This window comes from Lissotriton vulgaris, chromosome 1_1, assembly GCF_964263255.1.
Source record: "Lissotriton vulgaris chromosome 1_1, aLisVul1.2, whole genome shotgun sequence".
Taxonomy (NCBI): Eukaryota; Metazoa; Chordata; class Amphibia; order Caudata; family Salamandridae; genus Lissotriton; species Lissotriton vulgaris.
Genome location: NC_141685.1, coordinates 1,127,713,011 through 1,127,728,114, shown reverse-complemented (window position 1 = coordinate 1,127,728,114; position 15,104 = coordinate 1,127,713,011). Strand labels below are relative to the sequence as shown.

Sequence of the window (15,104 nt, the reverse complement as noted above, 5' to 3'; positions counted from 1 at the left end):
GAACCATATGCCGGCATACATTCAGGGGCAAGCCGGTGAACATTGTCAAGTCATCCCTTATTAGAAGGGAGACCTGAAGCCCCAGATTGGGGCAGACTTTATTGTTTTTGTTTGGTCCTGATGAAGTGCCGCCTGATCCTTTGGCTCTCGAGGCACGAAACATGTTAACCACTCTTCATTAGAAGCTATCCTGGTACTTAAATACCACATGATAGCACCACTGTTTTTATTTAGACTTGGTACCCTTCCTCTATAAAAATTAATTTTTAGGATACCAGAGCCTATTATAGCCACCACTCACTTCACTAGTTACCCGGTCAGTTAGCTCCCTCGCTTGCACTCATCCATACGGCGCCTTCGGATCAAAAGATCTCCAAAGAGCCCCCAGGCCTGTGAGCAAGTGCCATCTTTCTTGCATTGGTATGCCCCCACTTTTTGATGAACTGATGTGCTTTGACTGAGTGTGCCCTAGGCTCCTGCCAACCAGGTACCCAGGGCCTGTGTCCCTTCCCTAAAACGGTGTTGAACCTAAAACCCAATTGGCATCTCTGGCCACCTGTCAGCCCCTAGTAAATGGTGCCCTAGGTACCTAGGGCATTGTGACCCGGGAAGACCCCTAAGGGCTGCAGCACTTATTGTTCCACCCTTAGGGGTCCTGTACCCTGACACCCACGTCATGCCTTTGCAGGCTGAGTGTCTAAGTACAGAACTAAACCAAGAGTCGACATGGCAAACATCCCTGTGTGCCATGCCCACAACACCCACAACACCCACTGCCCTGGCATACCTCAGTCACCCCTCTTGCTGGGTGCCCTATGCCAGTGGTGTGGGCACACGTGCATGAGCCTTGTGCCTCTACAGTACCCAGGGCCATTCCTGGGCACTGTAAGTGCAGTGCTGCCATTTAAGAGTATATGGTGCTGGGAGGTCGACATTACGAACTCCACAGCACCATGATGGCCCCACTGAAGACTGAGAAGTTTGGTGTCAAACCACATTAAACCCGCACGGATGCCAGTGTGAGATTTAATGTAACATGCACCAGAGCGCATCTCAGAGATGCCCCCTGAAACCTAAACCTACAATCCACATCTGGACTGAGAGGCTGCCTAGGCTGCCCCACAGCAGACATGTTGCTGGACCCCTGGGTGGAGAGCCCCCCGCTCTCCTGGGCCTGCAACAATGCACATCCTGGGCGAGGTGCTAGGTCTCCTCCCGCAGGATGGGCAAGGGGAAGCTTCAAAGGCCTGCCACCTCTGTGAGCTTCTCCAGACCATTTGCTGTACCCAGCAACCGGCCCTCACCAGTTCTGAGCCCCACTCTGGCGGGTAGACTGGCGAGAAACCCTACGTCAGGAAGGGGGGGGTGGTGCCAGCCTGTGCCAACCCCACCCCTCAGGTGGGAGAGGCGAGGTAAAGCACGACCCCGGGCTCCGGCCATCTTGAAGATGGGGAGCCCTGCCCAATCACAGCTAGGCTCCTGCCCCCCTCCCACAGGAGAGGAGCAGACTAGGGGGTGTACCCACACCAGGACAGGGACCGATTGGTCCATGCACTTGCCCTACCTGTAACGCCCCTAAATTCAGTATTTAAGGGCTCCCTGAACCTTCCTTCTTCAGATCCCGATAAGAAAAGAAGAAAGAAGATCAAGAAGAAGACACCCACTGACTTGGCCCCAGCCCTACTGGCCTGTCGATCCTGTAACCTGCTCCTGCTTAATCCCTGCAACCCCTGCGGACAGAAACCCAGGGACCCCCGGAGGACCTGCCTGCCTTGACCCTCTTGAAGACTGGGTCTCCCATAAGCAGAGGTTCTGCTTCAACAACCATACCCCTGGTGCTAGCCAAGAAGTACCAGACCAACCCACTCTGCACCTGCTGAGCCCGGCCCGTGCTCGAGTGATCAAAGGCGACTGGGATCCGAGGCCCAGTGCCCAAAGACCCTCCTCGACGAACCAGACGACGCCTGCAGCCTCAGAACCAGGGACCCCTCCAACCGCGACCAGCCGAGGGTAAGATTTCCCGACGCCCAAAAACACCCCTGCACCCCCCTGTGCCTTCCTTTGGGGTACCTACCTCTTCTCCAAGATCCCAACTTACCTCTCGAAGTGGTGGTCGCACCTGAAGAATCACCGTCCCCGAGTCTGCAGCCTTTGTTCCCTTTTTACCTTTCCCATTGAATAACATTGAGCGCCTGACGCCTCCAAAGCACCCTGCACCCAGCCACCCGAGTGCCGCTGGAAGTGCAGCTACTACCCCACTTGCCCTGAGTAAGGGACCAAGAGCTCGGCTCCCACAGCTGCGTGGCCCGATTGCTTGCAGCCACCAACCGAAGGCCCCCTCCCCTCCATTGGGCTTAACTACCTCTGCACCCGGATGCCCCTGTGCCGCTGAGGGTGTACCAACTGTGCCTACCGGACCCTGGGGGACCTCTGAGTCTGTGCCCAGAACCTTAACTTCACTGGTCGAGTCCTCACCTGGAAACCGATAACCCACTTTCCTGCCCTAGAATAACATTGACTGGTTTGACTCGAAAAATCTTCGAAGTGTGAAGTTTTGAAACTCTAAAATATTCCTATAAAATCAACCGAATACCGAATTTCAAAGTACTCACCTGTGATCAGGAGAGAAGCCAGTACTGTACCTTGTAGCCCAGTACTGAACCGCAAAAGTAATCCTAACCGGGTTTACAAGTAACCTGAATTTTCTCCATAGGAATCCATTGACTGCTTTTCTATGAAATTTCTTCTGTCTACTTTTGAAAACTTGAAATATTCCTTAAAAATCGTACCTACTACTGAAACATAATTACTACTGTCTTAAGTAGAAATCCCAGTGCTGGACCTAGGAGCCCAGTACTGGAGTACAAAATTAACGATAACGTGCTTTACCTATAACCTGAATTTTCTCCCATTGGATAACATTGCTAGATTTTCACTGAAAATGTCCTAAATGTGAACTTTTGAAATACATTTATATTCTTTAAAAATCATTGCAATAACAAACGTTTTTACTAAATGTTTTCAGCTTAGACCACAGGACTGAATCTAGGATCCAGTCTTGGAATTACAAAAGTAATCCATAAAGTAATCAGCTGCATTTATGTAGAAAAACCCATTGAGCTCAATGTTAGATTGTGTTTAGAATTGTGTTGCCTACAGCAACTCCTGTACCTATTGTGTTTACAAAGTTATTACCATTCTGCAAAGTACTTACCTGAGATCACTCAGAATTGAGAAAAGCATATTTTTGATACCTGTTAGTTCTAAAAATAAAACAACTATATCTTTGGATATAAAATCCATTGACCTGGAGTGCAGTCTTTGAGTGTGTGAAACCTTTTGCTGACTGAGTGTGTACAACAAATGCTTTACACGGTCCTCTGGTACTGCCTTACTGCTCGACCAAGCTACCACTTTTGAGAGTAAGGTCAGCCCTGACTTTAACCTCGGTTATACCTCTGGGGTTGGTGGCCTCTATACACCCTGTACCTGACTTTGGTCCAGTATATATAGAGCCACTTTCTCACAAGGCCCGTCAGGCATTGCAGCGTCGGACTGACGAGGAGCGCCCAATGATGAAGTATGACACCCTAACAGGTGTGTGAAGGTACCAAGATCTGATCTTCAGGTCTTCCTGCGACAGGACTACCAGCCACTTGGGTCAACCTTTGGTGAAGGAGGAACTACCCCTACCTTGAGATTTGCTGATAGTGTGGGGCCACATAGGGTGTTTGTGGAAGTGTACCTGAGAATGTAGGGGGTGGCATAGTTCTAAGTACTGGTTTGTGGGAGTAAAGAGTTGGAAGCATGAGGAGAAGTGTGCTCTGAGGAAGAGGATGTACTGAGCTGGAAACCTGGGGATTTGGGAAAGATCGCCTCTTTAAGGGGTGAATGTCATGCTTTACTGTCGAGAACGTTTCCTGCACATGTACCTGTTGGTTTGTGCCGGAAATTAACACAAACTCTGCCTTAAGGAGTGGAGTTTCACTTTGGAGTTTGACTTTGAGGCCTGCATTGTGGTGAGGTAATCTTTGAACTAGGGCATTACATTTTCTGATGGGACTTTTAGTTAGAGTCAGGTGCCACCTGCATATGTAAATAAGACTTCAAAAAAGGTACTACTGCTTAATCAAAAAATTAACTTGATAAAACTCCAAGCCCTTTAATCCGTCTTCAAAAGGTACATTAACAATAGAAAGCGGCATAAAAAGATGCGGAGCGAAATGAGTGAGGAGGGGGGGGGAGGCAACGACTACCAGTAAGATACAGAGTATGTGAACACACACATACACTATGTGTACAGGCACATATACACACACTTGGAATATAATGCTTCACATGACAATTAATTGCCTGCCAATTATTTAGAGGGGAGTATTCTATTCAGTAATAAATAAAAATAGTGGTTTATGTTATTTAGCCTGGGTATGTTTCTTGTTTTTTGGTAATTGTGGGCATTTGTCAAGAGCTCCTTTCAGCAGAAGAAATATATCCGATAGGCAGAAAGCAATCAAAAACTATAAGAATTGTTTGTATAGAGCTTTAATGAAAAAATCTAGATGCTAGGATACCGTACTTGCTTAATCTTGATGAACATTCTTTGCTATATCTATTAAATATTCAGGACAGAGCTAGGATAAGAAGTTGGTCACTATTCTGTTAATATTTTTTTTTTACCAGTAACAAATGGATTGCGGGTCACTGTATGATATGATTAATATTGTGAAAAGTTTTACATATATCATCATAGGTCACTGTAGTCTTATTAGTAAGGTCATCATTTGCAAGACTGAATCATTCAATAGTAAACAATAATGTATAGCGTAAATGTTTAAGTAGCGGGTGTAGGTGATTGAGTGTGGCAGTGTGCGAATATGTTTAAGTGAAAAATGCAAGAGGAAATGATATGTGTAAATGGTAGTATAATGTAATGGTTTGTGTGTAACATTCTGGTGTAGGAGTAAAGTGCTGGTGTAGGTTGTAGCTTTAAAGAGTAGTTTCTGCTGTAGCTACAAGATTGTAGTATGGGAAATTGAGTAGGGACAGTTTCCAGCCCTGTGCTTATTCCTATCGCATTCTTCACAAATCACACGGGGGTAACCCAATCGAAAGAACTACTAGACATTGGCAAGTCAACCGGGCTGGCGGGATCTCCCCTCATCTGCGCCCACTAGCACTTTTTTTAAGTTCCTTTGCTGATGCTTTATCTCACAACAATACTGTACTCTGTTCAACACGACACTACTGAAAACACCACACTAGACCCAATCAGCACCTTAAGTTACAGAACCATCTTCAAAATAACATACCCAGCTAAACTCCCGGTACAACCCATTTACAATCATTTAGCAGATTTCCTCAAAGCAAACTACTCCATCCCTACCTAATATGTTTCCAACGAAACCGGGGCAAAGAGCCATCATCGTTGTAAATGTAAGATGACCTGATGTTAAAAGGCGACACTAACAGCATTTCTTTTCAGCCTCTTACCAGTCTTTGACAACGAACAACCATTCTTATATCCAGACTAAAGGTTCTTATAATCATCAGTCCTGTTTAACCCCTCTCTTACAACGATCCTTGCTACAAATCCTTAGATATGTACAAGATAACATGGCAGGCCCTCAAAGGCTCCTCAATGGCAATACTCTGCTAGAATTGTTATGAAAAATCTGTTAATAACACGCTGTGGGTTCAGTTTAATGGCTGCAGAAACCTGTAAGAAGAGGAACCGAAAATGCCATGGCTGCATGTGTTGTGTAACTCAATGTCTTGCATATCTGATGACTCCTGCTTCAGTGTGCCTGGCTGCTGATGGAAATAGCGGCTGACTCACATGGGTCAATACCTACCTCAAGCTTACTTCCTTTTCTACTTTCCTGCAATTGCCATCTTTTTACCGCCTGTTATCCTCCTCTTCTAAAGGGTACACACTGGCGAACAGTGCAGAGAATATATGGGTGGTGAGACGGAATTAACCAGAGGGGAGCTTCTTGGAAGAGTGGGTGATAACCCAATAAGCCCAAGCTATATTAAAGGAATCACTATAGTTGGCTAAGAAAGCAAAACAGGGAGTCAGTCCTGCTGAGGAGGTAGGTAGAGTCTACAGTGGCGGGAGTTGGAACGCGGTTGAGTGTCAGTAGAATTGACAGTGCTTTCCACCACATTAGTGGAGGAAGCATATTTGCCATGCTACATGTAATCAGGACAGTAAGCCCTTCGTGAGATGAAAAGAGAACTGCTGTGCATTGTATTCCAAGGCTCCACATATGACTGTTCCGGTGACCTATTTTAAAGAGCCCTGGACAAGGGAACTCCATGTGTGTTTGAGGAATTTCATAAGAGTGTATTCTTATACAACGTGCTTGTTTATGCCTTGGTGCGTTGTGTAAAGCCTCTCAACCTTATGAAAATAAATCTGCTGGAAAGAATTGGTCCCAAAATCTTAAAAGTGGGAATGTACAAGCAACTAGAATGTTGCCATCAAGTCTCTGAATCATACTCATTCTCTCAAAATTATATAAACTATTACTTTGTTTCTGCATCACCAATTCGAAAAGGAAATTGTTATTTCTGCAGAACCATTCACTCTTATATTGCAAATTAAGTACTGCTAATGGGGGCAAAGAGACTCCGTATGAAGAATGTACTGCTTTGTTTGAGAGTCGTTTACAATTAGTAGCTTGCAGACTCAAAGGTGCAGAGGGCCCATAATACAAATATTTGATTTCACATGTACTAAAACCAGTACAGGCTACTTTGATCCTGTTGGGGAGATATTTTGACTCCAGTCTTTCTCCTCCCTTACATCCATCAGCTACCACTACTATGCAATGACATCGGGCTGTGTCTACAGATTGCACCAGACCAAGTCTGCTTGGACTAGTGATTCCTAAACCACGAAAGTACCTCCATATGAAGGTACTATTACATGGGGTTTCCAATGCTGTGCTCATAAAGAGAGGGAGTTTAAACAGTTATTGTACCCTTAACATTCCCGAAACACATACCTCCAGTTCCCGAAGCCGGCCTAGCAGCTCCCGGCTCACTCCCAGATCGAGAACACCTTCTCCAGGCACCATATCCGCGCCGAGCTGCTGCACATCCACAGCCTCCGACGCCATCACCTGATGAGCGGAACAGAGGGATATTAAGGCACAGGAGATCAGTCATACTATCCAACCAGAGCCAAACGCGCACACAAATATCACCAAGACCCACAACGCCTCTAAACAGGGCCGTAGCAGGCATCAGGCGTTTCTTCGGTGGGCCGCCAGGGTAGGGGCCAGTTATAGACCACCTGGAGGGATCGCTTTTGTTTCTGGGGCCGGTTTTGCAGCGTAGCTGCAATATTGACCCCCAGCCTCCCTTCCTTCGCCCACTGGACCAACATAGCATCAAGACAGTACATTCCAAAAACATTCACTTTTTTTAATGGCTCTCAGACACACTGCCATGTGCTGACCCACCATCCAACAAGCACCAACCCACGAACTAAGTCAGTGCCCTCCATACAAGAAAAAGTTGTCTTACCCCACCCAACATCATCACCCAGCTATCAACAGCTGTAGTCTACTCATTCAGCAAACCCTCCTAAACATGAACAATTACCACCCCCACAAGCCGAATAGGAACAACACTCTAACCCACTCACTTAAGAGACTAGGGCAAACATTGCATGACTGGTGAGACTTGGCTCTTAAATGATACATTGTTGGACGTATAAAAAGGTACCCTTCTCCACTTAGGTCTATATGTGACTCCTGTTCTACATATTGTTGATGTAATTAAGACAATTCTCACTACAGAGAACCTGCAGAGACCGGCTCCCAGTGCAATGTCATAACACAAAGAGCAGCTCCCAGTGGAATCATCAGGGCAGGAATAGTGGCTCTCCCATGCAGTGCCATTGCAGGGATGGTGGCTCCCCCATGTGATATTTCTGCAGTAAGAAAAGACTGAGTGATGTGTCACTGCAGTGAGGGTAGCTTCTGGTGTGGCATCACTGGAGGAAGGACAGCTCACAGTAGCCTCACCCTCGTGTGATGTCACTGTAGGTAAGGAAGCTCTTGGTGTGTTGCCTCTGCAGTGGAGTAAGCGTCCGGTGCAGCGTCACTGGAGGAATAGCAGCTCCAGGTGTGATGTCATTGTAGTAATGCTTGGAACTAGTGTGGTGTCACTGCAGAGTAAGAACAGACCCCCAGAGAGGTGTCGCTGCAGTAAAGACACACCCACCCATCATGCGGTCACTACGGGTGCCTCCCAGTGTGAATTAAGAAGAAGGATACTGCTTCCAGATGATTTCAGTGCCGCGCAGACAGCTCCTAATCAGATGGCACTGTAGTCAGGAGTGCTCCTGGTGCACGGTCACTACAAACAGGGCAGCTTCTATTGTGATGACAATGCAGTAATACAAACGACACTCAGTGTTGTGTCAATGCAATGACGACTGCTCTGTGTGTCCATTCAATGCATTCCATGTACAGGCCCAGGTGTGGAGCCACTGCAGTGAAGACAACTGGTGTTGCTGAATTGTGAGGACAGGGTGCTGTCACTGCAGTAAGGGCTGCTCCTAGAATGCTGTCAATGTTGTGTGAGGAGAGGACCCAGTGTGGTGTCACTGCAGTGAGGGCTGCGCCTTGAATGCTGTCAATGTTGTGTGAGGAGAGGGCCCAGTGTGGTGTCACTGCAGTGAGGGCTGCGCCTTGAATGCTGTCAATGTTGTGTGAGGAGAGGGCCCAGTGTGGTGTCACTGCAGTGAGGGCTGCGCCTTGAATGCTGTCAATGTTGTGTGAGGAGAGGGCCCAATGTGGTGTCACTGCAGTGAGGGCTGCGCCTAGAATGCAGTCAATGCAGTGTGAGGAGAGGACCCAGTGTGGTGTCACTGCAGTAGGGGCTGCTCCTAGAATGCTGTGAATGCAGTGTGAGGAGAGGGCCCAGTGTGGTGTCACTGCAGTGAGGGCTGCGCCTAGAATGCTGTCAATGTTGTGTGAGGAGAGGGCCCAGTGTGGTGTCACTGCAGTAGGGGCTGCTCCCAGAATGGTGTCAATGCAGTGTGAGGAGAGGACCCAGTGTGGTGTCACTGCAGTAGGGGCTGCTCCCAGAATGGTGTCAATGCAGTGTGAGGAGAGGGCCCAGTGTGGTGTCACTGCAGTAGGGGCTGCTCCCAGAATGGTGTCAATGCAGTGTGAGGAGAGGGCCCAGTGTGGTGTCACTGCAGTAGGGGCTGCTCCCAGAATGGTGTCAATGCAGTGTGAGGAGAGGACCCTGTGCGGTGTCACTGCAGTGAGGGCTGCGCCTAGAATGCTGTCAATGTTGTGTGAGGAGAGGGCCCAGTGTGGTGTCACTGCAGTAGGGGCTGCTCCCAGAATGGTGTCAATGCAGTGTGAGGAGAGGGCCCAGTGTGGTGTCACTGCAGTAGGGGCTGCTCCCAGAATGGTGTCAATGCAGTGTGAGGAGAGGGCCCAGTGTGGTGTCACTGCAGTAGGGGCTGCTCCCAGAATGGTGTCAATGCAGTGTGAGGAGAGGACCCTGTGCGGTGTCACTGCAGTGAGGGCTGCGCCTAGAATGCTGTCAATGCAGTGTGAGGAGAGGACCCATTGTGCTGTCACTGCAGTAAGGGCTGCTCCCAGAAGGGTGTCAATGCAGTGTGAGGAGAGGACCCTGTGCGGTGTCACTGCAGTGAGGGCTGCGCCTTGAATGCTGTCAATGTTGTGTGAGGAGAGGGCCCAGTGTGGTGTCACTGCAGTGAGGGCTGCGCCTTAAATGCTGTCAATGTTGTGTGAGGAGAGGGCCCAATGTGGTGTCACTGCAGTAGGGGCTGCTCCTAGAATGCTGTGAATGCAGTGTGAGGAGAGGACCCAGTGTGGTGTCACTGCAGTAGGGGCTGCTCCCAGAATGGTGTCAATGCAGTGTGAGGAGAGGACCCAGTGTGGTGTCACTGCAGTAGGGGCTGCTCCTAGAATGCTGTCAATGCAGTGTGAGGAGAGGGCCCAGTGTGGTGTCACTGCAGTGAGGGCTGCGCCTAGAATGCTGTCAATGTTGTGTGAGGAGAGGGCCCAGTGTGGTGTCACTGCAGTAGGGGCTGCTCCCAGAATGGTGTCAATGCAGTGTGAGGAGAGGACCCAGTGTGGTGTCACTGCAGTAGGGGCTGCTCCTAGAATGCTGTGAATGCAGTGTGAGGAGAGGGCCCAGTGTGGTGTCACTGCAGTAGGGGCTGCTCCTAGAATGGTGTCAATGCAGTGTGAGGAGAGGACCCATTGTGCTGTCACTGCAGTAAGGGCTGCTCCCAGAAGGGTGTCAATGCAGTGTGAGGAGAGGACCCTGTGCGGTGTCACTGCAGTAGGGGCTGCTCCTAGAATGCGGTCAATGTTGTGTGAGGAGAGGACCCAGTGTGGTGTCACTGCAGTAAGAGCTGCTCCTAGAATGCTGTGAATGCAGTGTGAGGAGAGGGCCCAGTGTGGTGTCACTGCAGTAGGGGCTGCTCCTAGAATGCTGTGAATGCAGTGTGAGGAGAGGACCCAGTGTGGTGTCACTGCAGTAGGGGCTGCTCCTAGAATGCTGTGAATGCAGTGTGAGGAGAGGGCCCAGTGTGGTGTCACTGCAGTAGGGGCTGCTCCTAGAATGCTGTGAATGCAGTGTGAGGAGAGGACCCAGTGTGGTGTCACTGCAGTAGGGGCTGCTCCTAGAATGCTGTGAATGCAGTGTGAGGAGAGGGCCCAGTGTGGTGTCACTGCAGTAGGGGCTGCTCCTAGAATGCTGTGAATGCAGTGTGAGGAGAGGACCCAGTGTGGTGTCACTGCAGTAGGGGCTGCTCCTAGAATGCTGTGAATGCAGTGTGAGGAGAGGGCCCAGTGTGGTGTCACTGCAGTAGGGGCTGCTCCTAGAATGCTGTGAATGCAGTGTGAGGAGAGGACCCAGTGTGGTGTCACTGCAGTAGGGGCTGCTCCTAGAATGCTGTGAATGCAGTGTGAGGAGAGGGCCCAGTGTGGTGTCACTGCAGTAAGAGCTGCTCCTAGAATGCTGTGAATGCAGTGTGAGGAGAGGGGCCAGTGTGGTGTCACTGCAGTAGGGGCTGCTCCTAGAATGCTGTGAATGCAGTGTGAGGAGAGGACCCAGTGTGGTGTCACTGCAGTAGGGGCTGCTCCTAGAATGCTGTGAATGCAGTGTGAGGAGAGGACCCAGTGTGGGGTCACTGCAGTAAGGGCTGCTCCTAGAAGGCTGTCAATGTTGTGTGAGGAGAGGACCCAGTGTGGTGTCTGCAGTAAGGGCTGCTCCTAGAAGGCTGTCAATGTTGTGTGAGGAGAGGACCCAGTGTGGTGTCACTGCAGTAAGGGCTGCTCCCAGAATGCTGTGAATGCAGTGCGAGGAGAGGGCCCAGTGTGGTGTCACTGCAGTAGGGGCTGCTCCTAGAATGCTGTGAATGCAGTGTGAGGAGAGGACCCAGTGTGGTGTCACTGCACTATGGGCTCTCCCAGAATACTGTGAATGCAGTGTGAGGAGAGGACCCAGTGTGGTGTCACTGCAGTAAGGGCTGCTCCCTGAATGGTGTCAATGCAGTGCGAGGAGAGGACCCAGTGTGGTGTCACTGCAGTGAGGGCTGCGCCTTGAATGCTGTCAATGTTGTGTGAGGAGAGGGCCCAGTGTGGTGTCACTGCAGTAAGGGCTACTCCTAGAATGCAGTGTGAGGAGAGGGCCCGGTGTGGTGTCACTGCAGTAAGGGCTGCTCCCTGAATGGTGTCAATGTTGTGTGAGGAGAGGGCCCAGTGTGGTGTCACTGCAGTAAGGGCTACTCCTAGAATGCAGTGTGAGGAGAGGACCCAGTGTGGTGTCACTGCAGTGAGGGCTGCGCCTTGAATGCTGTCAATGTTGTGTGAGGAGAGGGCCCAATGTGGTGTCACTGCAGTGAGGGCTGCGCCTAGAATGCAGTCAATGCAGTGTGAGGAGGGGACCCAGTGTGGTGTCACTGCAGTAAGGGATGCTCCCAGAATTCTGTCAATGCTGTGTGAGGAGGGGACCCAGTGTGGTGTCACTGCAGTAAGGGCTGCTCCCAGAATGCTGTCAATGCAGTGTGAGGAGAGGACCCAGTGTGGTGTCACTGCACTAAGGGCTGCTCCTAGAATGCTGTGAATGCAGTGTGAGGAGAGGACCCAGTGTGGTGTCACTGCAGTAAGGGCTGCTCCCAGAATGCTGTCAATGCAGTGTGAGGAGAGGACCCAGTGTGGTGTCACTGCACTAAGGGCTGCTCCTAGAATGCTGTCAATGCAGTGTGAGGAGAGGACCCAGTGTGGTGTCACTGCACTAAGGGCTGCTCCTAGAATGCTGTGAATGCAGTGTGAGGAGAGGACCCAGTGTGGTGTCACTGCAGTAAGGGCTGCTCCCAGAATGCTGTCAATGCAGTGTGAGGAGAGGACCCAGTGTGGTGTCACTGCACTAAGGGCTGCTCCTAGAATGCTGTGAATGCAGTGTGAGGAGAGGACCCAGTGTGGTGTCACTGCAGTAAGGGCTGCTCCCAGAATGCTGTCAATGCAGTGTGAGGAGAGGACCCAGTGTGGTGTCACTGCACTAAGGGCTGCTCCTAGAATTCTGTGAATGCAGTGTGAGGAGAGGGCCCAGTGTGGTGTCACTGCAGTAGGGGCTGCTCCTAGAATGCTGTGAATGCAGTGTGAGGAGAGGGCCCAGTGTGGTGTCACTGCACTAAGGGCTGCTCCTAGAATGCTGTGAATGCAGTGTGAGGAGAGGACCCAGTGTGGTGTGACTGCAGTAGGGATCAGCCTCTGCAGAAGGAATAGCTCTCGAACTATCACTGCCGTAGGGGCAGCTCCCTCTGTGCCAGTCTGCACCAGTCCAGCTGCTTTGCCCGTTTTCTTGCTTAGAAATTTATGGCTGCTGTGTGATGTGCATTCATTATGTGCACTGGGCGCTCATGCATAGTGCTGAAGCCTGCCTGCCTCAAACGAATCTGTTTTCTGCGAGCAGACGATTATTAAAGCGCCCAACGCAGAGTGACACTGTTGTGGTAGCACAACACCAAAAGTGGTTCACAACTACTACTGTGGCTAAATTCACACCTCTGCTTGCAAGTTTGATACCGATATTTGCTTTCCCACCCAAACAATTCCTAGCTTCCTACTAATTTCCATTATGCGAGCCTATGCGCCTGTTCCTGAGCGCATAGGCCACCGACTTAGCTGGCGTCAGAGGCTTCGCGGCAACACCCCGAACAATTGGATCTTCAATCCCCGCCTCTTTCCTTTTCAATGTGACAATCCCTCATAGTAATAGAGGCTATCATGACTGAAGTATGCTTCAATCCTCCCCCCTCCACTCCCATCTATGAAATGACTGAACATAAAGCCACTGTAAAGAGTGGCCAGCTCACTGAGCAGGCTTCAGAAAGCAGAGGAGATGGGAGCACTGCTTGTACACAGAGACAGGCAGGGGGCTCACACAGAGCTCAGTCTCACTGCTGACCTGCTTCCTGCTGGGAAGGGGGGCGAGGGGAGGCTGTAGGCAGGGACAGTCCGAGTGCAGCCATCCAATGGTTACAAGAAAGCTGTATGCAGGCCTGGGGGCTCGGGAATACGAGCACATTTAACAGCCGCCCCCAGGGCGGCGCTGCTCTCATCTCTTCGAGTGCCTCACGGACCACGGCGCAAGTACAAAGCAGCCAGGGTTTGAAAACCTTTACCACAGAGGGCGAGGCCCTGACCCGAAGCGCAGCACGTGCGCCTGCATGAAGCAAGCGTCTGTACCCTTGGAGCGCGGGAATCCATTCTGAAACGGACAGACCTATGCAGCCAGAGCCCTCTGCCGACTCCTGGCGCTCTCCCCAGAGCACCGGCAGCAGTCACGATCTCTGGCAGGGTGCACTCACACTGGAAGGTACACAGCCCGCTGTCAGAAATCAGAGCTCCGCCCTGACAGCGGGCCTCTCTCTCAGACCCAGAGATCCTTCTCCTCCCACAGCAGGGTCTTATGGGGTCAATTCTCGGGCCAGCCCCGAGCAGTGAGGCCCACCCGTCCCTTCAGTCCCATGGCAGCAGTGGGACCGGGCCCGAGACATCAGCACCAAACGAAACACTCGAGTGGCTGGGACTGTAGAGAGATCCTCCATGTGCACTGCACGTGACAGCCGCCTCGCAGTCATTACAGACAGCAACGCAAGGCCTTCGTGTGATGCCTGGATACCCCATACATGCCGATCGGGCGCTCTCTGCAACGCCCCATCACTCAGTCTCATACACTGCAGCCACGGGACACAGGCACTCAACTCTAGGAGCCGGGTACCAGGATACAGTGAAAACTGGGGTCCCCCAGACTACTCACTGGGACATGAGAAGCAGGAGGACATGTGGGGTCACAGGGACAGAACTGGAAGTGGCTTCGCGCAGAAATAGATCAGGCAGAATGACGCAGAGTGAAAGGATTTCAGAGCAAAAGAAACAAGTTAGTAAAGGGGACAGATTTGTCTCAACTAAAAAGAGATAATGGAAAAAGAAACTAGAATGGCCTTGGTTCAAATGAATACTAGTTCAGGGACAGTACATCCCATTCAGGAAAAGGAAGAGTCACAACACAGCTCTATGATGGCTGCTAGGCAAAAAGTTACAACCCCACCCACCTACCAGCAGAGGACCCGAGAAAAAAATACCTTGACGAAGGACCAAAGGGAGAAAGAAGCCCGCTGTGGTAATATAGAGCAAGCATTGCATAGCCAATGGGTCTAGCTTGCATTTTCAACCCTTAGTTTTTTAAAAGCCTCATGTAGTGAAAGAACCAAAAGCAATTGTTGAATAGAATGTATTCATGCAATAAAGAATTTAATGGGTGATAATTCATTATAGAGATGTAAATAAGTCCCTTCTGCATTACATTGCAAGCACTCCATAGGAGGTGGAATGATACGCCAAATAGAGTGGGTTTTAGCTCTGCCAAAGTAGCATCTCGCCCTCATGCTATCTATATTAAATAAGATTGGTAGTAATAGGTCTGCAGAGAATTTTAATTATCAAACCAGGCCTAAATATGGGCTGTTTGCCAAACTTGACCTTGCACTTTGCTACACTGCGATGAACTCTTGCACTGACATCTCATCTCCCACT

General features: G+C 50.2%; 1 protein-coding gene across 1 annotated transcript in view; it reads right to left on the bottom strand.

The window, feature by feature from the left end:
• The window catches only part of NCKAP5L (NCK associated protein 5 like), a 135,015-nt gene that overhangs the window by 108,004 nt on the left and 11,907 nt on the right, over nt 1-15,104 (bottom strand). The window contains exon 2 of the mRNA XM_086963756.1: nt 7,011-7,127. Coding sequence (XP_086819882.1) covers nt 7,011-7,124 — 114 coding nt within the window. The 5' untranslated portion in view covers nt 7,125-7,127. The remainder of the gene's footprint in view (nt 1-7,010; nt 7,128-15,104) is intronic.